Source organism: Physella acuta, unplaced genomic scaffold, assembly GCF_028476545.2.
Source record: "Physella acuta isolate Inbredline_101_S28 unplaced genomic scaffold, ASM2847654v3 ptg001711l, whole genome shotgun sequence".
Classification (NCBI taxonomy): Eukaryota; Metazoa; Mollusca; class Gastropoda; family Physidae; genus Physella; species Physella acuta.
This window is the reverse complement of record NW_026733223.1, coordinates 19,501-42,517: the sequence shown is the minus strand read 5'-3', so window position 1 is coordinate 42,517 and position 23,017 is coordinate 19,501. Positions and strand designations below refer to the sequence as shown.

The window sequence follows — 23,017 nt, the reverse complement described above, 5'->3', positions numbered from 1 at the left end:
CCCACTCTTTGAGAACTGTTAACTGCAGCTCATTGTGGCGTATATGTTACAGTTTCTTGAAATATATTACACCCATTAAATAAAATGCGCTGCGACGTATAATTTGAGAACCATTAAAAGCAACGGATTTATGGTCTATTTTTGTGAACCGTTTCGTGGAATGCATTTTCGGCCTGCACTTTGAAAATCTCTAATGCCGAATATATTAAACGTCCATTTTGAGAACCCTTTAATGCACGGCATATGGCTTATATTTTGAGAACCATTACATACAGTTCGTTACGGCGTATATTTTGAGAAATGTTTCGTTGAATGCATTTGTGGATCTCGCTTTGATAACCTTTTAAGTCGAATACGTAACGACGTGTTTTTTCATAATCCTTAAATGGAAGTCATTATCATTATGGCTTCTGTTTTAAGAACCGTTATGTAGAATACGTTCCGGCGCATATTTTGAGAACCGTCTAATGAGGCCCGTTTCTTCATCAACGTGACGCGCCATCTGTCAGCTTAATGTCTGTAGCCTGGTGGTGATAAAGGGAGAAGATACCGGTCTTTGTGCGGTAGATACCTGATTACAGGTGTGTGGAGGCAGGTGAGACAAGGTGTGTTGTCAGTATCTGACATTGTTTTACCTGAGTTGAGCCAGTTGAAGTCGAGGCCCGTTATCTACCGTAGTGTTAATTTATCAACGAGAAGGATAACGATACTGGCAAAAGAATAACACTACGAACGAAAGTGCGGCATGATGAATAAAGTGAATAACTATGAGCTTAAAGGAAATTACGATAACAGCGTGATAACTATAACAAGTGGGATAACTGTTAACGTAATGGATAACTACGTGAATGAAAGGGTAACTGAATAATATTCTAGAATTAAATTATTTTTAAGATTAATTATATATCAAATGTGATTTTAATGATTACTATGTGTCTGTGAATAAAGGATAATGTGGCTATAAGGCATTAAATGGGATTATGATTTAGCTATTAAAAATTCAAAACTTTGATTTTTATAAAGAAAAAAAGAAAATTAAGATTAAAAACGTATACACGCGAGTTTTAAGTACAGAAAATTAACATAACGAATCTATTAGCAGGATTTGATTACTTCTCGTTATTCAGAACCGTTCATTATTCCGAAACTGTATTGTCTAGTTTTGAATATCCAACTCTGATTTCAATCAATTATATATTAAACACCTGACATATGTCATACAACAGAGTGCTGTCAGGGCTTTGGTTGACGTATCTATAGGGTGCGGGGGTCGAGGGGGTTGTTGATACGATTCAGGTCAGTTGACAGCTCCTTAATGAGACCCCGGACAATGTATTTTAATTACAATTAAGAAACGTCACGTTTGGTTGGTTTGTCATGTTTCCGCTTGTTTAGTTAAGTTACGACTTGTTGTAGTGACTTATTCGTCTTCATTCTGCTAGACTTTATAGAGAAACTCAAAACATGATTTTGTGAAGAAGGCCCCCCTCGGAGGTCGGCGTATTGTCCCTCGCCAGTCGGGCTCGACGCTTGTTTCGGATCATAGACTCGAATGGCACAGCGAGGTGTCGGGTTACATGTATCCAGGTCGTCTCGGCTAATGGTTGACTGTTAGTTGACTTAAGTCAGCTAAACTGGATAGGTGGGGTTCATTCATGATTTGCTGGTGTCTAATAAACGGTAGCAAATATCGGACACCTGTTTGTTTAAATCAGCAGAAAACGTGTGTATTCGGCACAATTGTTTCGGATATTTAGTCGTACGGATACTACGTACCGGTAAGCTTTTAGCCTTTTTTTCCCACACTCGTTGGTTTTTAAATTCCTTACAGTAAATCATTTTAAATGTATCGGTTATTATTCGTGTGAGATAAGGGCGGATATAGTTGTGAACATTAACTAGCTTGTAGACCCGTCTTACGCTTAAAACTTAGAGCTTTGAACTCACTTTATGCTTTAAAAGATTGGTGCGTTGCTCACTCGTGCGCTCTCAGCACCATCAGATACATTATGTAGCAGCCGACGCACTAACATTTTTACTGTCACGTATTTTTTAAAAATGTGTCCTTTCTAATATGAGGGTTCCATTGTGCAGGTGAAGTAGAGTTCACTTGTATCAGTGACCACGGCACATAAAGATATAACACTCAGTCCCTGTATCAACATCACAAAAACAAGTAAAGAATCCATTGGGGCAGATACAGAAGAGTTGATATGTTTCTTGACCTCGGCGCATGAAGGTAAGGTGTGGTCAGTTAGGTACGCGTCAGAGCTGGGTGGACTCAGGTTCGTTCTACTGACTTGGACCCGGATTCGAGACTTTCTGTTAGCAGCCTAGCGCTCTACTGCTTAGACCACGCCGTCCGTAAAATCTCACATAGACTTGAAGAATTGATTTTTTTTTTTTAAAAATAGATATACATCATAGTCATCTCGTTATAAAATATCTCCATATTTTATATATACATTTTTTTTATGAAATAGTTTGTACTTTTTGTAATTACTTATTGGGTACTTCAGTCTTGATCCCATGAGCTTAAGGTGTATACGAATTGTATTATCAGGCTGATTATTATTTAGATATGCGAGTATGTCTGTAACGTCGAAGCCAACATTAGCGTATATTTAACACATCTTTTTTTTTAATAATTTAATCGTACATTGTATCTTAGTGTTTGTATAATTTGTAATTGTCATTTGCGTGCTGTCGTTGTTATCTTCTCCTTGGTTATTCTCGTTATCCACCAATAATCGAGGCGGGATCGAGGTCACCTTGACCTGATCACGCGAGTTCACTTCTCTGTTTTGAAGACCTGAAATATTTTTTTCATAGAGAAAAAAATATTTAAATATGCAATTTGTTAACGGCTAAAAATGACGTCATTAAATCAATGGGCGTTACTTCAGTTGTAGGATTTTTTTTATTTTTTTTTGGCAGGCATAAAATCAACGCATTGCATTGAGCGTGTCCCATAAATGGTGTCAAGTGAATTTTTTTTTCGGGGGAGGTGAAGGGGGTGGGTTAATTAAAAACATGAACATGCGTTTTTTGCATAATTCGAATAAAGCAAAATATAACACCCTGACGCGTAGAATTTTGCGCGAACCAGCAACAAAACCCAAGGCTGAAAAAAATATAATGACAGGGTAGCATAAATTCTCTTTTGACCCCCCCCTTCCCCCCACCTCCTTCTTGCAACGATTGCTTGATATGGGGGTTGGTGGAGGACTTCAAAATGCGACACATTGGGAATGGATGGCGTCTATTGTTCTTGTAAATTCTAGTGTAAGATTTCGAAAAGTCACGATTTACGTTGAGCATTTTCCTCTTCTTTTTTTCAGTTGAGTTGTGGTGATACAGTTGGGGGGGGGGGGGGGGGGGGAGAGAAAATGATGAGATATTGTTGGTGAGGTGGTATCAGTACAAAAATAAAACAAGAAATTTCGTTTTAGGTTTCTTGATGTGATGTATTTTTTGCACTGCGCTGAATTCTGGAAACCCATCGTAAAATTAAGGCAAGCCACATGTTACGTCGCATTGTGTCCCACCTTTTTTTTTACTCGTTCGATGTGTATACGGGGTGGAGTTGGGGGTAGAAATATAAAAAAAAAACTACAGAGATTTCTGTTTATGCTGTTTGATGTATTTTGCACCGCGCCGAATTGGACAGACAGACGGACAAAAACCACGCCTGCAAACATCTCCTGGGTGACGGTTACTTATTAACTCTCGCGAGAAGTGCGACACCCGTCCGTCGTCTGCAATTTTTCAATTAGTCTCGCGGATTTATTGTTCTCAATTTCCACCGCGAGCTGATGTAAAGGGGTGTGTTATTTTATTTCATTTTTATTTTATTTTTTTCGTATCTTTTTTTTTCCATTCACCTTAAAACAATCATTCACTTTTTAGAACTCGCCGCGCCCTCGTCCGGTCTAGTGATAAGAAAACACGTCGCGAGCTTAAAAAATTCATAGACCGTTGCACATTGCGTATCGGCGTCACAACATATTTGTCCGTCTATCTCTCTGAGCTAATCTGATAGAATTCTATTGCATCAAATCTATCGACTCTATTTTTTTTTCTTCTACCACGAACGAACGATTTGTTATCCAATTTTTTTTTCTTCTAATAGTTTATTCGTCTGGCAAATATAAATATATTTTTTTCCTTCTGAAGGAGATAATTTTCAATCTCTTTCTTCTCTCCCTCCCTCTCTCTCTCTCCCTCTTTCTCTAAACAAGCCTTCATTTTCTGTTCAATTTACCGCCCTGGTCGCGACAGCTTATTGAATGCTGCGCACTTCGGAACTTCCCGCATTCTATTATTACAGCCGCATAATACCACCGCGCACCGCTATCAACCATGTATTTGTGAATCACTTATCGCGGCTACTCACGCATACGCATACGATCTCCAGCGACCTTTCACCGCGGCTTACCACCCACCCCCACACCCTCCCCCTAGGGGTACCACACAACTACGGTCACTTCCGCGCCTTGTGCCTCCCTCCAACCCCCTCCCCTATCATTTTTTCCCCCTTCCCTTATCTTTTCTTTCTTTCTTACTCGTGAAAACATTTTTTTACCATATTCTGTGGTATTTTTTTGGGGGGAAAGGTAAGATGGAATAGGACGGAGATATACAAGGGGTGGGGGGGGGGGGGGTTGTCTGGAGCTAAGGGAGCTTAACAAAACGTATTAAAGTCCCCGGTGGGGACCGTCGCTTGGTCCTCTGCCAGGATGTGTGGCCCGTGGGGGTGGGGATGGGGGGGGGGGGGGGACAGTGCTGATGACACCGGGGGTCACTGTCGTTTTTCTAGTCCATTTCTCCAGGTTGATATGTAAGCGCCTTAGCACTGTATACTGCAGTATTGAGGGGGGGGGGGGTTGTAAGACATAGCTGCACTCAAAGATGAATAATTGGGTAGTATAAAAAAAATGGAAAACGCCCGCCAATTCTTACAAAATAATTGGGGGGGGGGGGGGAGACTTGATTATTGACTTAAGAAGACGTCTGAAAACTAGGGTTTTTTTTTTCTGTAATCCAGTAGCTATAGAAATTGTGTTACACTGTATTCACTACATTTTCAAACATCCTCATCAGCTGTGATAAGCCAGATTTAAACATTTTATTTACTATTTAAATGTGTCTTTCTAATTGTTTTTATTCTGATGGGTTTTGTTTATGCCACTGCTCGCCCCCACCCTTAAACAATCCCCCCTCCTACCCCACCCCTCCCACTCACCATCACCGACTCACTAGATTGAGGAAACTTAAACCACCTTGTTATCTGCCAGATAGCACCAATCATTAATTAACCTCTTATAATTATCTGATTAACTAACGAACTTTTGAACTATTTAAAAATATTTATCTGTCAGATATCACAAACATCAATTAACCTCTTATAATTATCTGATTAACTAACGAACTTTTGAACTATTTAAAAATATTTATCTGTCAGATATCACAAAACATCAATTAACCTCTTATAATTAATTATCTGATTGACGTACATTTGTACTAAAAAAAAAACTTTGTTAAATGCCAGATATCAACAACAGTTAATTATACTCTTACAGTCACCTAATCTACTAATTAATCGTGTACTATGAAGAAAAATTAACCTAACTTTGCACAATCAATTTATGGACAAACTATTTTATTTCTATTTTTTTTTATTCCTCATGAAATGTTGATCGTTAAAAAAAATGTAAGCCAGTATTTAAAAAAAATTTAAATTTCTTTTTAAACTCTCATTCCCAATCGCTCCCCGGGTCCTAAGGAAGGTGGGGGGGGGGGGGGGGAGCATCCAAGTGCATTTCTCCGAGCCATTTAATTCTGTTAAAGTTATTTGAGTCCCCACACTCTCAGTTTAATGAAGTGACGCGGCACGCGATTCTTGACTTGATGGAACCAACAATAAAAAAAATGTGTGCGCGAACTCACTCTTGTAAATTGATTCAAAACGTGACGGTTGGGGGTCTCCGTCCCGTTCCCCTTCCCTCACTGTCACCATCTCCCACTTCACTGTCCCATCTCGTCCCCACCCCCGACTTCCTTGACATCCACCCCACCACAATATATATTTTCTCAACTATCCAATGTTTTGTTATTGTCCTCAAATTGACTGTATAAAACTTTAAAATAATGGATGTTGATTTTTAACCCAAGTAGAAATTCATGCTTTTTTTAAATGTGGGAGGGGGTGTAAATTTAACGGAGAAAAAAAGTAGATAAATATCTAGTAGTTGTGGGGTTTCTCAAAGAAATGTATTTTTAAGGCATCACCGCTGCTTGTATTTACATTAGAGTTATGTCTTCTTTCAGTGGTAGGCGGGTGATGGTAGGAGTAGGGGGGGGGGGGGGATACACATTTGATGATCTTTCCTGGTGACGCGTAAATAGGATTGGAACCTTTTCACCACAAACCCACTTTTATAAATTTGATTTCACTGCAACATATACGTACTTCCATTTAAGCTTAACAAATTGTAGTGCATTGGCTATCCGCCTTATAACATTACCATTACTATGGACGGGAAGGAATGAGTGGGGGGCGCAGTAAAGAAAAACAAAGTCATCTATATTTTATTTGGTGGAGTCAGCATTACTAATGTCCTTCCTTTTGTCTGCGGTGTATTTCCTAGTGGGCGGACAGGTCATCCCGTGTGTGAACAACTGGTGGGTCAAAGGTTATGCGTAGTTTCTGTTGATTTAAAAAAATATGTATTCTGCCAGCATTAAAATGTATACATTTTAATATGTAGCCCCCATTAAAAGTTATACTTTTTTATTTGGAGCCCCAATTAAAAGTTATAGATTTTATATGGAGCCCTCATTGAAAGTAATATCATTTTAATATGGAGCCCGCATTGAGTGTTATACATTTATATACATTTAAAAATGTATATACCAGTGTATAGTTGAAAAGTGTTTTTTTTCTGTTGCTGGATATAAATGTATGAAAATGCCTCTTGTATGTTAAAATGTCAACTTTACATCCAGCGAGTATTCGCGTTATGAAAGGAAGATACCGAGACGATTGACGAGGGCTGTCCATAACAGCCTTAAGACCGGCATCAACCGGCGAGTGATACCTTGAATGGCCCTTAACATGACATTGTATCTCCTTTTTTTTTTAAAAAAAGCCGGTCCCGGCTCCTGAGGCGCGTGAAAATCGCTGCAATTTTGTTGTCAGTAAAAATTTGCGTCCGTTTTTTTTTAAAATCACGAGTTGGGCGAAATTTTGCTTCGTCTTGGGCGGCGGGGGTGTTCAATGGCGTTTGAAAGGAAATCGATTACCTTTTTTGTGGTGAGGTTGGAGGGGGGGGGGGGGGGAATTCATTAAGTGAAATTTTATTTCCTGTTTGATATTTTGAGAAAAATGTCTCAATCTCCTTCTGCTTAACCGACGGTACAACAGAGGCCGTCTCAGTTGACGCCCCTGCCAAGCATAGACCCCCCTCCCCTTTAATATGGTACTTTTAAAAATAACGTACTGCTTAATCAGCTTCATTAAATATAAGTTGTTGTGTGTGTGGTGGTGGGGAGGGGGGGGGGTTAACTCCGGTTAGGTCGATTTAATAAAATCCTAAAATGGCACAGACAGTCCGAGCACTAATACGTCTTCGTTGTACTACTTGGTTAATGTTCAAATAACTAAACATCCGTGTTACCAAATTGTAATGCGGACACTCCAACCGTTTCTAATATCACACCCAGGGGTGCTCATAATACCGCACCAACTTCCCTAATACCTTATCCGGAGGTGCTCATAATACCGTACCAACTTCCCTAATACCTTATCCAGAGGTGCTAACAATAGCGTCCCAACTTCCCTAATACCTCACCAAAAAGTGCTAATACTGGCACGTCAACCCTCCAACACCCCCATCCATGGGTGCTAATACTGGCACGTCAACCCTTCCTATTCCCGATCTTTTGCTTATTAGCTATTTTTAAATTGAATTTATTTTTTTGCTCATTAATGTAGGGTTCGTTTGATTGATTGGGACGCCACAATTGAAACTAGTATCTCCTTCTTCGAGAAAGCCCATATAAATCTTCCTTTTTTTTAAATTTAAATTAAATGCAAGGCCGGGGATAAATCACACGTCGGGAGTGCTTGTTCTAGTAAGATTTTCACCAACCAGGGGCAGATAATCGTTAGCGATATCTCGGTAGTAACGCCGAATTCAATGTATTTTCTGTGTATTTTATTTACCTCCCTTTTTTTTTCCACCCTCTCGCCGACTTAACAAAACTTAGTGGTTTTATGTTTAATAATTTTAGCATTTTTATTCACATTTTAAAAAGACTTTTTAAATTTCGTTTTCTTCTTTAAGTTATAAAATCAATTTCCCGGAAGTTGAAATTTTTTTTTTAAATTTGTGGTCCTGCCTTGCTTTTTGTAACTGAAAACTTTTTGTTTTGTCCTTGTGTGCTTGATTGTCTTCGCCCAGGTGGGTGTCTTTATTCGGATTTATGTTATGTAAGAATGTGAGGAGTTCCTTTACTCTGCGAGTGCGTATGTGCCTTTTCGCTGCCTATATATGCGTGTTCTTAAATTGGCTATGGTAGTGGTAAAAAATCTGCCTTTGTTTTGTTATTTGAAATCTGCTTTGTGGGTGTTTAAAATATGCATTGGTAGTGTCTTTAAATAGGCTTTGTTGGTGTTTAAAAAGTGCATTTGGTAGTGTCTTTAAATCTGCTTTGTTGGTGCTTAACATCTGCATAGGTAGTGTCTTTAAATATGCCTTGTTTGAGCTTAAAATGTGCATTTTTAGTGTCTTTAAATAGGCCTTGTTAGTGTTTAAAATGTGAATTGGTGGTGTCTTTAAATAGGCCTTGTTGATGTCATTACTTTGTCCCGTTGTAATACTGTCAGCAGAGGTTATGTTTCTTCACCCTATTGCCTCTGTGTACTTGTAGTTTCTATACCTATACAGCTCACAGCACACGTTTAAAAGATTCATTAATTTACGCGATTGAAAGGAAAACACAAAAATACGAATCGTGCATGTAGACTTAGTGACGTATCAATAATTTACAAGATTCACCAGACCGAGGACAACAGTGACCTCTCGTGACCCCGCTGACCTCTTCAAGCTCCAATGGCATCTGGAGAAGAAGAAAAAAATTATTCCCGACGCTCTTCACGGCTGGCCACTTTAAGTTGAGCACGTAGGAAGGGACGTAAGGAGGAACATGAAAAAATGAGGTTAGGATGGTGGGGGGGGGGGGGTACGCCTTTGGTGGGTGAGTAGATTAGATTGGTCGTGCGGAGTGAAAAAAGTGAGCCCCTCGGTTGCGTCAACACCCTCGACCCCCAGCTCGATTAATTGCTGTCGAAATTTCAAAGTTTTCGATTGGTCGCGAGTGCAGGACTAAAGCGACTGTATCTAGAGGGCGACTGGTACTGCCGCCCTTGTCTAGACTGGGTATGTTTAAACTGTCATTGTGCTCATTTAGATCCCCATTTTGATATTATTATCCGCTCGTTCTATTGCCATATATTATATGACTATTTTGAGGCCGTTTTCTACCTATTTGGACGTCTTTGTTATTATCTTTCAGGTGTTAATACTCTATCCATTAGGATGCTTTTTCCTGCTTATTTTTTAAATCCATTAACTCTACCTCACCTACCATACTGAGAAGGCCGATATTTAATGTACTTATAAACCGGGTTGTACCCATTTTGATCCCTATTTCGATATCATTTTCTGCCCCTTATAGTGTCTTATATTGAATACCCATTTTCTACTTATTTGGACGTCTTTGTTATGATATTTCAGGTGCTAATACTCTGTCCATTTGGATGCGTTGTTTTTTGTTGTTGTTGTTGTTTTTTGTTTTTTTTGGTTGCTAAAGAAAAATATCATTAACTCTACTTCACCTACCATGCTGAGAAGTCCTATACTAATGTACTTATAAACAACAACAAAAATATCCCCAACTAATCTAGTTTTAAGAATCTAAGAAGAAAACTTGATTACAGCGAGGGGGTGGGGGGATATAAGGAGGGATGAAGACATTGGTGGGTGGGGGTGAGCAGAGAGATTATATTCTACAAAATTGGTTATTGATTACCCCTGATCGAATTCCCCTCTGTCGAAACTTTTTTTTTTTTTTACTTGCCGGCGACTGTACAAACAATCATCGTCCGTCGAACACGTTTCCCCTCAGATTTCATATCTAAAACCTGCCCTCCGCCCGTGTTTACATATTTCTTTACAAGCGTCGAGGCCGTGACGAGGGACTGTGTTTGGATGAGGTGGTTAAAATAAGCACGAATTCGAATCGGTTATTAAATTTTACAATTTTATTCTTCGCGGGATATTATTTTTTAATTACATAGACGGGAGAACTTGATTTGTTTTAGAATTCGTCTACTCGTTCATTTTAAATTAAAAATAATATTACGTTTTTTTTTATTAGTTGATAAATTTTATCACGAGTTCGTTTTGTTTATAGTTTGTGCGGTGGTTGTAGAAGTGCTACAAAGCTAGTCTTTATTTTGGATTAATGACTTCGACACTGGATCGCAGGTTTCAGTGTGGTAAAGACAACAAAGAAAATATTTTCTCAGATATAGTGCTCTGTGTGGACATCTCACTCACGAGCTCGGGGAGTCAGGAATCGGTTGGGCCTTGTAGTTGTAAAGATCTAAACGGAGTTGTGAATCGGTTGGGCCTTGTAGTTGTAAAGATCTAAACGATGTTCTGCTTTGGTGTTTGAGACACCTTGTAAACTGCTTTGATGTTTACTTTTCCCCCGCACATTCTACAAGTACAATAGGCTGTAAACAAGCCACTCTACTCCACCATCTAAACTAAATACAAATAATTATTTTCAACTAATTAAATTTATTTATTTATTTAATCAACTGGATACTCTTTCTCATTACAAACAGAACATATCTTTGTAATTCCCCACGGTACACAATTATTAACCCCACCACGGCCGCGTTAAAATGGTTGAGAGAATATGGACATTTGAATTAACCCTCACACGTCTGTGTAAAAAGGGGGTTAAAACCGTGGACATTAACTTCCATTTAGAACAAAAGTAAACGCTCAAAAATGGAACAAGCCTGCTATATAACCTGATGGCGGAATTTCTTTTGATTAAACTTTTTTTTTCTGAACTTTTTTTTTAACCCAATACTCACTGACGTCTCCATCTTGTTACTGGTATGATGAAGTCCCGCGGCGACTTTTGGACTTCCGGTTTTTGTGGAGATGAAGAAAGGGGTTAGGAATAGGAATTAAATACCCCACTCTGCTTCACTCATCTTCTTTTTTTTTTTAAACCGTTTAGTTTTATTTGAGTAACATTACAGTGAAACAGGACAAGAGGGGGGATAACTTTGATGCCAGGGGCGATAATCCAGGAGAAAAGAAATTATTCTTGTTCCGAATGCCTCATTATAAAACCCCGACAGGGGGAGGACACTCCGAGAAATGACTAATAGATAATTAAATCAGCATCACGTGTTACGGCATCGAGTTTGCCAGCATCGCAAAGGGGGGCTACTCCTATTGTTACACGCGTAATTAACTACAACATCCTTTTTCTTGTGTTGTTAGCGGGGTAAAAAAGATGAAGGATGTACTTTGTTTTATTTTATTTATTTTTTCTTCTTTGACTTTCTATCTACTTTAATCTTCTTCTCGGTCTTTTATTCCTCGTAATTAAATTTCCAACCACTTTCATTATTGCACGTCCATCCCTTGCCTCTACCCCCCCTCCCTCCCCCTTCACACAGTTCCCCCCTGTCTCCTTCAGAACACGGTACCATTAAATTTATCCTTAGGACAGTCTGTAGGCTGTATCTCACCCTGGCATCTCGGCACCGGCCCATGTATTTGATGCCCTCGCTTTTATCCCCGTAAGTGCTTGCATCACCAAATGACGTTTACGCAGTGGTTCTCAATAGGGATTCCGCGAGCCCGTTATGGGGGGTCCATTTGTTGTTGTGAGATCCGTATAGCCTACTCGGTTCCTTAAAAAAATAATGAACTCATGTATACTGCTCTTTAAATTACTATATCAACTTATTATATTATGTGAACTTAATTCTAAGACAACTGTCCTTGAAATAAGGTTTTAGATCCATTGGCTTAAAGAGTGAATAAGAATTTTTTTTAATAAAGTTTCAGTTAAGGATTTGAAAGGGTTTTCTTTTTTAAAAAAGACATTTTTCACAGCATATTAAAAGATTTTTTTTCCAACACTGTGCCCTCTCGGTGGTACATTTGGCAGATAGATTTTATTTCTGTATATTAAGTTGTAAATTCGGGTCTGGAAACTTTTTAAAAAAAATGTAATCTTCACACCGAATGTCACGTGTAGGCCTTGAGAATCCTGGGAATATTGTCGTGGCTTAAGGGAAACATCGCTATTATTTGAAATTCTGTTGGGTTTTTTTTTCTCTATGTCTTGTCACTGAGCGAATCAGAAAAATGTGTGATGTATATAGGAAGGGGGGGGGGGGGTGATTTGATATGAAGGTTTGGTAGCTTTTCTATTGCCATATAACAAATGCCATTCTTGATCTCGGATTTGTGTGTGTGGGGGGGGGGGGGGGTTAAATACAAAACATTCCTCACTAGATTCCTGAATTACAAACTTTGTACATTAAAGCTAGCGCTTATTCTATCGGGAAACCCCGGCATTCTAATTAATGAGTTAAAGCATAATACTGTTATACTATAACTGGATCGCATTGATTGGCACAAGTTACAGCAAGATTTAGGTTTTTGCAACCCAAAGCTGTAACAGACTTAACAAAAATTTGAACATTATCTCAATACAGACAATAGATGCGTGGTACTCCATAATATAAAGTGTAACCAAAAATCTACCATCCTGCTTGACAATAACGTATTTAATGTCGATGTTATTAAAAAAAAAACTCAGTCGACATTTTTCTTTGTTCAGACAATTAAATTACTGTTTTTTTTTTTTTTTATTTATTTAAAACTTTTTTTTTCAAGTATTAAATCCTTTTTTTTTTTTTAAATGAACTTTACTTTTTTTTTTCACGACCGGTGGTTAACTTACTGAAGTCTGGTGGATTTTTTAATCATTGAATGACGTCACTTCTCATTCAATGACTTTTTTGTCACCAATGTGACGTACTAGAAGTCCGGTTGACTAACATAACATCAGTGAAACCCTCGCAACCAATCCACGCGGTGTGTGAGCAAATTTTTTTCGTGAATTCAGACATTTACCGGTCGGACATTTTTACGTGTGCCGGCCGTTACTGCCCGGACTAATTGCCCGGCGGATGATTACCATCATAACTGACCGTGGGTACACGCGCGGCCATTTCCCTTCTGGTCTGCGTTTAACTGCTGCGGGCGATTTTAGCACCGGAAGGCAGAATACGGCACGGCGTATCGTATCACGTGGTTTATGTCGTCACTGTTTTTGGTGCAGTTGAGTTGTTCTTTGAAGGGGTCTCCGACTACGTCATTAATCGGCAGTCTTGGCGTTGTTGTTTGTTTATACTGTTATCGTGCCCGTTACTAGATCTATTACTAGACAACTTGTTATGTACTTGGAACATAGATAGAATTGGGGGGGGGGGGGGGGTGATTGGGATTTAGCCTAATAAAGTTAAAATTGATTGTGTTATATTGACATAGGGGATTTGAGTAAAATAGTGGTAAACTTTTCCCACACAATTGGTCTATACACCATTGCCAAGCAATTCAGAAATTTAATTCAGTGTAAAAAACAAAATTTCGAGAAAAGTGCTGTTTTAATTAAATTAGCTACACTATTAAGTAAACGATTTTTTTTCTTTTCGTTAGTCTCTAGCTTACTAACAGTTTTGTTTAATCAGCACATTAAAATTGTATGGAAAAATATAAAAGTGCTTCGCTAATTATCAAACAAAGAAATACTCTCTCAACAAAATCGTGATGATAGATTTGTTATTTCACAATCCTCCCCGAGATTAAAACGAGGGTTTATTTGTTCACAAATATATTTTTTTTAAGTTTTAATCTTGTCTTTTGTTTTAAATTTCAATTAAAAACATTACAACTGATTTAAACATTGTTAACAAAAAACCTCATTTCTAGACATACCCCCTACACACACCCACACACACATTTCCAGACAAACCCCCTACACACACCCACACACACACATTTCCAGACAAACCCCACACACACCCACACACATTTAGAGACAAACCACACACACACACCCCCACACACACATTTCCAGACACCCCCCTTACACACACACACACACACATTTCCAGACACCCCCCTTACACACACACACACACACATTTCCAGACATACCCCCCTACACACACCCACACACATATTTCCAGACATACCCCCCACCCTACACACACCCACACACACATTTCCAGACACCCCCCTACACACACCCACACACACAGACACACACACACCCACACACACATTTCCAGACACCCCCCTTACACACACACACACACACATTTCCAGACATACCCCCCTACACACACCCACACACACACATTTCCAGACACCCCCCTTACACACACACACACACACATTTCCAGACATACCCCCCTACACACACCCACACACATATTTCCAGACATACCCCCCACCCTACACACACCCACACACACATTTCCAGACACCCCCCTACACACACCCACACACACAGACACACACACACCCACACACACATTTCCAGACACCCCCCTTACACACACACACACACACATTTCCAGACATACCCCCCTACACACACCCAAACACACACATTTCCAGACACCCCCCTTACACACACACACACACACATTTCCAGACATACCCCCCTACACACACCCACACACATATTTCCAGACATACCCCCCACCCTACACACACCCACACACACATTTCCAGACACCCCCCTACACACACCCACACACACAGACACACACACACCCACACACACATTTCCAGACACACACCCCTTACACACACCCACACACACATTTCCAGACAACCCCCCACACACACACCCACACACATATTTCCAGACAAACCCCCCACACACCCACACCCACATTTCCAGACAAACCACACACACACACACACCCACACACACATTTCCAGACACCCCACTTACACACCCACACACACACATTTCCAGACATACCCCCCCACACACACACACCCACACACACATTTCCAGACATACCCCCTACACACACCCACACACACATTTCCAGACACCTTCCTACACACACCCACACACACATTTCCAGACATACCCCCCCACACACACACACCCACACACACATTTCCAGACATCCCCCCTACACACACCCACACACACATTTCCAGACACCTTCCTACACACACCCACACACACATTTCCAGACATACCCCCCCACACACACACACCCACACACACATTTCCAGACATACCCCACACACACACCCACACACACATTTCCAGACACACACATTTCCAGACACACACACCCTTACACACACCCACACCCACACACATTTCCAGACATACCCCACACACACACCCACACACACATTTCCAGACACACACATTTCCAGACACACACACCCTTACACACACCCACACCCACACACATTTCCAGACATCCCCCTACACACACCCACACACACATTTCCAGACACCTTCCTACACACACCCACACACACATTTCCAGACATACCCCCCCACACACACACACCCACACACACATTTCCAGACATCCCCCCTACACACACCCACACACACATTTCCAGACACCTTCCTACACACACCCACACACACATTTCCAGACATACCCCCCCACACACACACACCCACACACACATTTCCAGACATACCCCACACACACACCCACACACACATTTCCAGACACACACATTTCCAGACACACACACCCTTACACACACCCACACCCACACACATTTCCAGACACCTTCCTACACACACCCACACACACATTTCCAGACATACCCCCCCACACACACACCCACACACACATTTCCAGACATCCCCCCTACACACACCCACACACACACACCCACACACACATTTCCAGACACCCCCCTTACACACACCCACACACACATTTCCAGACATACCCCCCCACACACACACCCACACACACATTTCCAGACATCCCCCCCTACACACACCCACACACACATTTCCAGACATACCCCCCCACACACACCCACCCACACATTTCCAGACAAAACTCTCGCCTCTCGCGATGTAAGTCCGCCCAATAATAAAACACTTCAACCAAATCCATAAATATCTTATTAGAGGGAAAAACTTACCTAACGGTCACTAGTCACACTATTGATCAGGGTAGTTTTGTTCAGCTTATTGTAGCTTTTATGTTGTATATTTGTTTGTTTGTATGTTGATGTTTGTGGTTACATATGTTGCCGCATATTTATGGTTTAGGCCTATGATATATAAATTGTGGGGATTATTTATATTTAATTGCGTCAAAGAGCTCTCGGAGTCGTCTTCTGCAACCTATCAGTGGTTGTCATTGCATTCAATAATTATCGTCTGTTCCATGTTTACTTAGAGTTTGGAATCACTTTTGGTTAATTTAACTTTTAATTTACTTAAAAGTGTTTCATTTTTAATTTACTTATAAGTGTTACGTTTTTTAAATGACACTTTTACCCGAAGTTCGTGTGTGGACTATCATCAAAATGAGTTGGTTTCGTTTATTGCTTTATACAAAACCCCTTCGTAAGCTACAGACACATACATTCTACTTCACCTTCCCTGTAGGCCGTCGTCTCGAACACGCTTTTACATCCGGCTCTCAGCCCTTACCAGCCGGTCTTAACAATGTCCATGGAGCCGGAAGCCGGCAGTTCCAACGCGCAGTCTGGGCCTTAAATTTATTTTGTTTTTACTTTTTTCTTATGTTTAAACATAAAATTTTAAAAAAAAAACTATTCTCCAAATAGTATTTAGTCTGTGAATTGAGGCTCGCGATGAAGCCGTATATTTTATTAATTGAAAATTAAAAGCAGTTCGAAGGCTTGGAGTAGGGGAGGGGGAGGGTGGGAGAAGAGGGGGTGGTGGAAAACTCGACTGTCTGGTATTTTCGTAGACTCTCGTGTAATGTCGAGTAGCAGAGGACCCATTTGTTGCCCCTATAAAATATTAATTTTTGTTTCATCCTTTCAAGTGCCCCTTTCCCTCTGGGTCAGCCCCCTCCCTTTCTCCCCCCCCCCCCCCCCCCCCCACCCCCTTTCCTGTTTCATCCCCATTTTAAAAATGTGTATTCTAAGTAGGTTCAAAAATGTGATATTATTCATTTACTAATTCGATTTATTTCCCAACATGAAAGTTATTGGGCAATTGTGTTGCAATTAATGACTAATTTTGTTTTTCGCCTAATCGTAATTAGCTATTAATGGTTAAGAATTATTGATAATTGCATAATGGGGTGGTATTTTTGTAGCATTTCTTCGAGAAATTAAGTTTGGAACATGCTGTTTTAAACATGAACTTCGTGGTATTCAAAACGCACAAAATTTTCATCCCAATTTGTTTGGCTAATTGCGTTTGAGCTAATTATTTAAGAAAATTTGATTAGAACGGGGGATAACGCCTGATGGGTTTAGCGGTGCGTTGCAAGAAGCACACAAAAGCGTACGCTATCTCGAGGCAGTTGATGAGGACGTAACTTCCTGTCGGTTTTAAATCCTTGGACGCTCACGAGAGCTACTCAGAGCTGAACGCGAGTGATGGCCCCTCGATGCGGCCTCGAGGTAAATAGTCCGAGTATTTTGATATCAGTCGTGATGGCTATGCAGGTTAATTTAACACTAATTTAACTTCCGCGATATTTTTTTAAAATAAATTTATTAACGTTCTTGTCAAATACGGGATGTCGTATTTATTTAACCATTGTCTAATATTGGTCTTAAAACCAAGACATACGTTAACTCTTTCATATGATAAATTACTAATTTACAAGAGCAATTATTGCTATAGCGCAATAACTTCCTGGCCCCTTATAACGGAAAAGAAATGTGATTTTAAATGTATTCTTATAACCCTACATTGTTCAGTTTTTTAATTTATAATTTAGTTTTTTTAAGAATTTAATAAAATTTAACGGTTGCTAGAATTTTGATTGTATTTTTGTCTTATCTTCTCCAGGTGAAACTCAAGGTGTTCTGGGCGTTAAACTAAACCAACCTACAGGCGCAACTCTTCAATCATTGTAAAAAAAAACATTACAGAGATTCTCGTGAAAGTTTGCTCCGAGGGCGAATATTAACGCGAGTGATGAACATTGTATTTAGTCAAGACAAAATAGTTTAATAGGTTATAGTTTATTTTTCATGGTTTTCTAACAGCAGACCATATAAATTCATTCGAGGGTTCTCAAAAATGGGGACCTCGGTGCTAACAGTTTACATCAAAACTGTTTGTTTACTGATCGTGTTACACAACCCGGCGCATGCGCAAGAGTTGAAGAATGACAAGTACGACTTATACGAGGAAGTCGATGTCGGGACATTCATCGGGAATTTAAGCTACCGGCTCAGCCAGGTCCCGAACCTGAGCTTTGCCCCGATCGAACTCGGAAACCAGTACGTGAAACTTTTCAACATCGACAACAGAACTGGCGTCATCACCACGAGTCAGCGGATCGACCGAGAGGGGCTCTGTCAGAAGAAAATCGAGTGCCAGATCAATTTTAAGGTGGCGGCGTTCATTCAGCAAAACCAGCCGTTGTACATCTTCATTGAGGACATCAACGTCCTTGACATCAACGACAACAACCCGAAATTCCCCAGTCGGACGGTCACCCTCCCCATCCCGGAAAACAACGACGAGAATTTTAGCCTGCTGACCAGCGTGGCCACCGATGACGATTCCGAGGGCCCGAATTCGAAAATCGCGTACAGGCTTGACCCGCCGGTGAGCAGCCTGTTCGAGGTGAGCACCTCTAAGACCAGGGACGGCCTTGAGGATCTGGTCATCACGGTCAAGAAATCGTTAGACCGGGAGGTCACGTCATCGTACACGCTCAAGGTCGTGGCCACGGATAACGGAAGCCCCCAGCTCAACGGCACCATGCTGATAACAATCCAGGTCACCGACCTCAACGACAACGCGCCGGAATTCGGACAGGCGAAATACGAGGCGAATGTCTTGGAGAATTCGGACATCACTAATCCGGTCATAATTGTTTCCGCGTCGGATAAAGACGAGGGGATTAACGCAAAGCTGACGTACGGGCTGAGCGCAGAAGCGTCAGCGGAAGTGGCCAACATGTTCATGGTCGACCCGGACACGGGTAAAATCTTCACCCGGCTGAACCTGGACTACGAGCTGAAGTCCGTGTACCGGTTTCCGGTGCGGGTCAACGATAACGGGAGTCCCCAGAAATCCAGCTTCGCCTACGTGACCATCAACGTGCTTGACGTCAACGATAACGACCCAGTCATCACCATCAACAGCCCGGGCAGCGTCAGCATCGTGGAGGACAAGTCCGTCAACGTCTTCATCGGCATGGTCAGGGTCAGCGACCGCGACAGCGGGAACTTCGGGAAGGTCAGCTGCGCGGTCAACGACCCCAACTTCAGCCTTGACCCCGTGAGCACCGACGTGTACCAGTTGAAGCTGATCAACGTCCTTGACCGCGAAGAACAGGCGGTTCGAAATGTTGTGATCACGTGTCAAGACGGAGACGTCCGGCCGCGTACCACCTCGACCACGTTGGTACTTCCGGTTCAAGACGTCAACGACAACGCCCCCAAATTCACGCCCAGCTCGCTGTTGGGCTCGGTCATGGAGAACAAAAACCCCGGGACGTCGGTCGTGCGGGTGATGGCCGAGGATCTCGACGAGGGCGAAAACGCCAGGGTCACCTATGCCTTGACGGGCGGCGAAGACGATCTGAACCTCTTCACCATCAACGAGGTGACCGGGGTCATCACGACGACCGAATCGCTGGACCGCGAGCTCAAGGCCGAGTACCGGATAGAGGTCACCGCATCCGATCACGGCGAACCCGTGCAGAAAACATCCGCCACGGTGACGATTAAAGTTCTGGATGCCAACGACAATCCGCCCAAATTCCGACGTCCGGCCTTCTTCAACACAATTGTGGAAAACTTACCTGTAGGATCGCCAGCGGGGGACGTACCTGCCTTTGATGACGATTCCAAAGATAACGGCAGATTCGCCTTCTCCATACTAAACCCCACCGAAAGGGACGGAAAATTTTTCACCATAGATCCGGACACCGGCCTTCTCAAATCCGCCGCGACATTCGACCGCGAAACCAAAAGCCAGTACAATTTCCGGGTCAAAGTTTCCGACCCGGAACTCGCCAACTACTTCGACATCGCCAACGTCACGGTGACCATCGAAGACGACAACGACCACGCGCCTGTGGTCATCCAACCGCCGGCGACCAACCGGACATTTCACTGCCAGTTCAACACGACCATCGGGACGGTCATCACGACTTTTGTCTCCATCGACGAGGATGACCCTCGCATGGTGGACATCTCGTACGAGCTGAACGAGATTCTCCCTCCCAAACAGAAGAGCCCTCTCTTCGCCATCGACACCTACACCGGAAACCTCCGAGTGGCCAGGCAGATCCGACCGGAAGACGTCGACACGCATAAAATGGATATCGTCGTACGAGACGGCCCGACGCCTACGTCACAGTCCTCGCTCGTCACCATATCCATCGTCGTCGAGCCCGGTAGTGAAGAAGCCATGAGGGCTTTTAACTCGGACACCTCCAAAACCAACACCATCATCGTCATCATCATCGTCGCCGCCACCATCATCCTCGCCATCGTCATCATCGCCGTCATCTGTCTCCTCCGCCGCGGAGACAAAAAACGGAACCCCCAACCGCCCAGCCCTCACGTCATCAACAACGACAGCAAACTTTACAACGCGGCCAAATGGGTCAGCCAGGTGTCTATCGGGCCGCATGACCTTGAACCTGAAGAGGTGCGGGCGACCCTGGAGGTCCCGGGCGAGAAGAAGAAGAAAAAGGAGGTCAGTTTCTCTTTAGAGGACGACGTCGTCGGCTCAGCCGACACGACGACGGGGTCACACGCCAGCGTCTTCACGCCCTCCCCCAAGACGATACAGCGTGGTGATGGAATACCATTTCGTGTGGTGAGTACTCACGTTGTGTTTTATAACCTTTCTAGATCCACTCTTATCACATCTTCATTAAGATCTAGTTAAGCTTTTTTCATTGCTTTGCTTTTGATACTAACCCTCTGATTAAAAACAAAATGTACCATCTTAAGTTGTTGAACGTACATTTACAAAATTAAAGTTCCCCCTTCTGACCTTACAATACATAGACCAGATGATGTAGAGTTTGTATTTTTTTTACCACGGCATTTGAAAGGATGGCGTGGTCATCGCTGGTTTTACTTTTCCCTAACGTGAGTCAAGTACCCGACACAACTGGACCAACGCAGGGACATCTTGCGGACCTAGATCCGAACTCCAGACTTTCGCGTTAACATCCGAGCGCTCTACCACCCGACCACGCCGTCCCATGTATTTAACAAGCTTCCCTTAACTTTCCCGAAATCCAATTCTAGTTCGCATCTATCAACACTACCCACCCTGCAAAACTTAATTTAACGTAAAGCACTTTTTTTGCACGAATTAATCTCGCCCGAATTTTCTCCTTTTTTTCTAAAATGTCCCCTTATCATTTTATGCTTCATAACCTACTTCCACTGCAGTGCACGCTTTCATTTTCCCCCATGTATACTCTCCAACCCTTTCCGGTTCCCTTTTTTTTTCCTCCCTTTGCTTCCGGTCCATCGATTACCTCCCCTCTACTAACGGCGATTTCGGCAACGCTGTGTGTACAAGTACTTAAACAGTAGCACTGAGAAATTTGGGGTAGTTGCTAGGAAGAGACGATACGGGCTATCGACTGGGACGTATTGATTAGACGTTGCATCAAGTATCGGCCCCCCATTTTCAACCTCGGGAGTTCTGGACCCTCAATATGCTCTCGCTATTGATGATAACCTTGGACACGAGTTGTTTTGTTTTTTATGTGGCCATCTGTGCTCTCAAAAAATAAGGGGAGGGAATGTTATATCACTGGAGTGCTGGTTCTTGAGATAATATGCCGTTTCTTTTTTTATTCATTTTTTTAAATATGTGATTTTATCTACATAATTCCAAAATCTTTAGTAGTTTGTGGTTAGGAGAAAAGAAATAATGAGAGAGAGCGATTAAAACGCTTTAACGTTGTAACCGTAAAAGCGTTAGCTTTACAAAGTTTAGGTTTAGGTAAAATACGTCAAAATTTTTCAAGACTTTGCTGTGTTTGTTATAACGGCGGGGGGGGGGGGACTTTTGAAGAATGTCGGATTCGCGGGATTTTAAAAGTCGAATTAAACACTTAAAAGTTTTTTTTTAATTATTTGTTTAAAGTAATTCCCTACAATCAGTTTCAAGTTCGAACCCAAGTCACAATGTTATATTCAGTAGGATAACACAATCCCGTGTAAGGATAGAATTCGGTTTTAGCCATTTCTTGGTCGTGCCCCCCCCCTCTCTCTCTCTCTCTCTCTCTCTCTTCAATAGAGACTAAATAAAAAGAGGAAGACTGCTAGAAACTATTACACAAGTGGAGAGAGAACGACGTAACTATCTATTAATTGGAACGAGAGAAGGCCGCGCTTATACACTGAAGGGAGAAAGGGAGAGCGCCAGACCTATTTATTAAATGGTCAGATTAAGTAGATAGATGGAATGGACACACCCGGGGACAGGCGCGGCTAAACACGGGCATGGGCGAGTGGTCAGATAACCATTAGCCTGACGAGAAATCTAACCAGTTAATAACAGTAGCCCTAGACTAAAAAAAAATTACCCCGGGTATTAATCATAGATGATCATGGACCTCTCTCCCTCTTTCTCCAACCAAATACAGCCCTCGCCCCCCCCCCCCCTCCTCCAAACCACTCGTGCCTCT

General features: G+C 42.0%; 1 protein-coding gene across 1 annotated transcript; it reads left to right on the top strand.

Moving 5' to 3' along the window:
• Positions 1–680: 680 nt before the first annotated feature.
• LOC131930060 (protocadherin beta-5-like) lies at positions 681–21,180 on the top strand (the record flags this gene model as incomplete). The annotated part of the gene is made up of 2 exons (XM_059286426.1): positions 681–856; positions 18,184–21,180. A coding segment is annotated over exon 2 (2,763 nt), but the record flags the coding sequence as incomplete, so codon positions are not given.
• Positions 21,181–23,017: the final 1,837 nt, after the last annotated feature.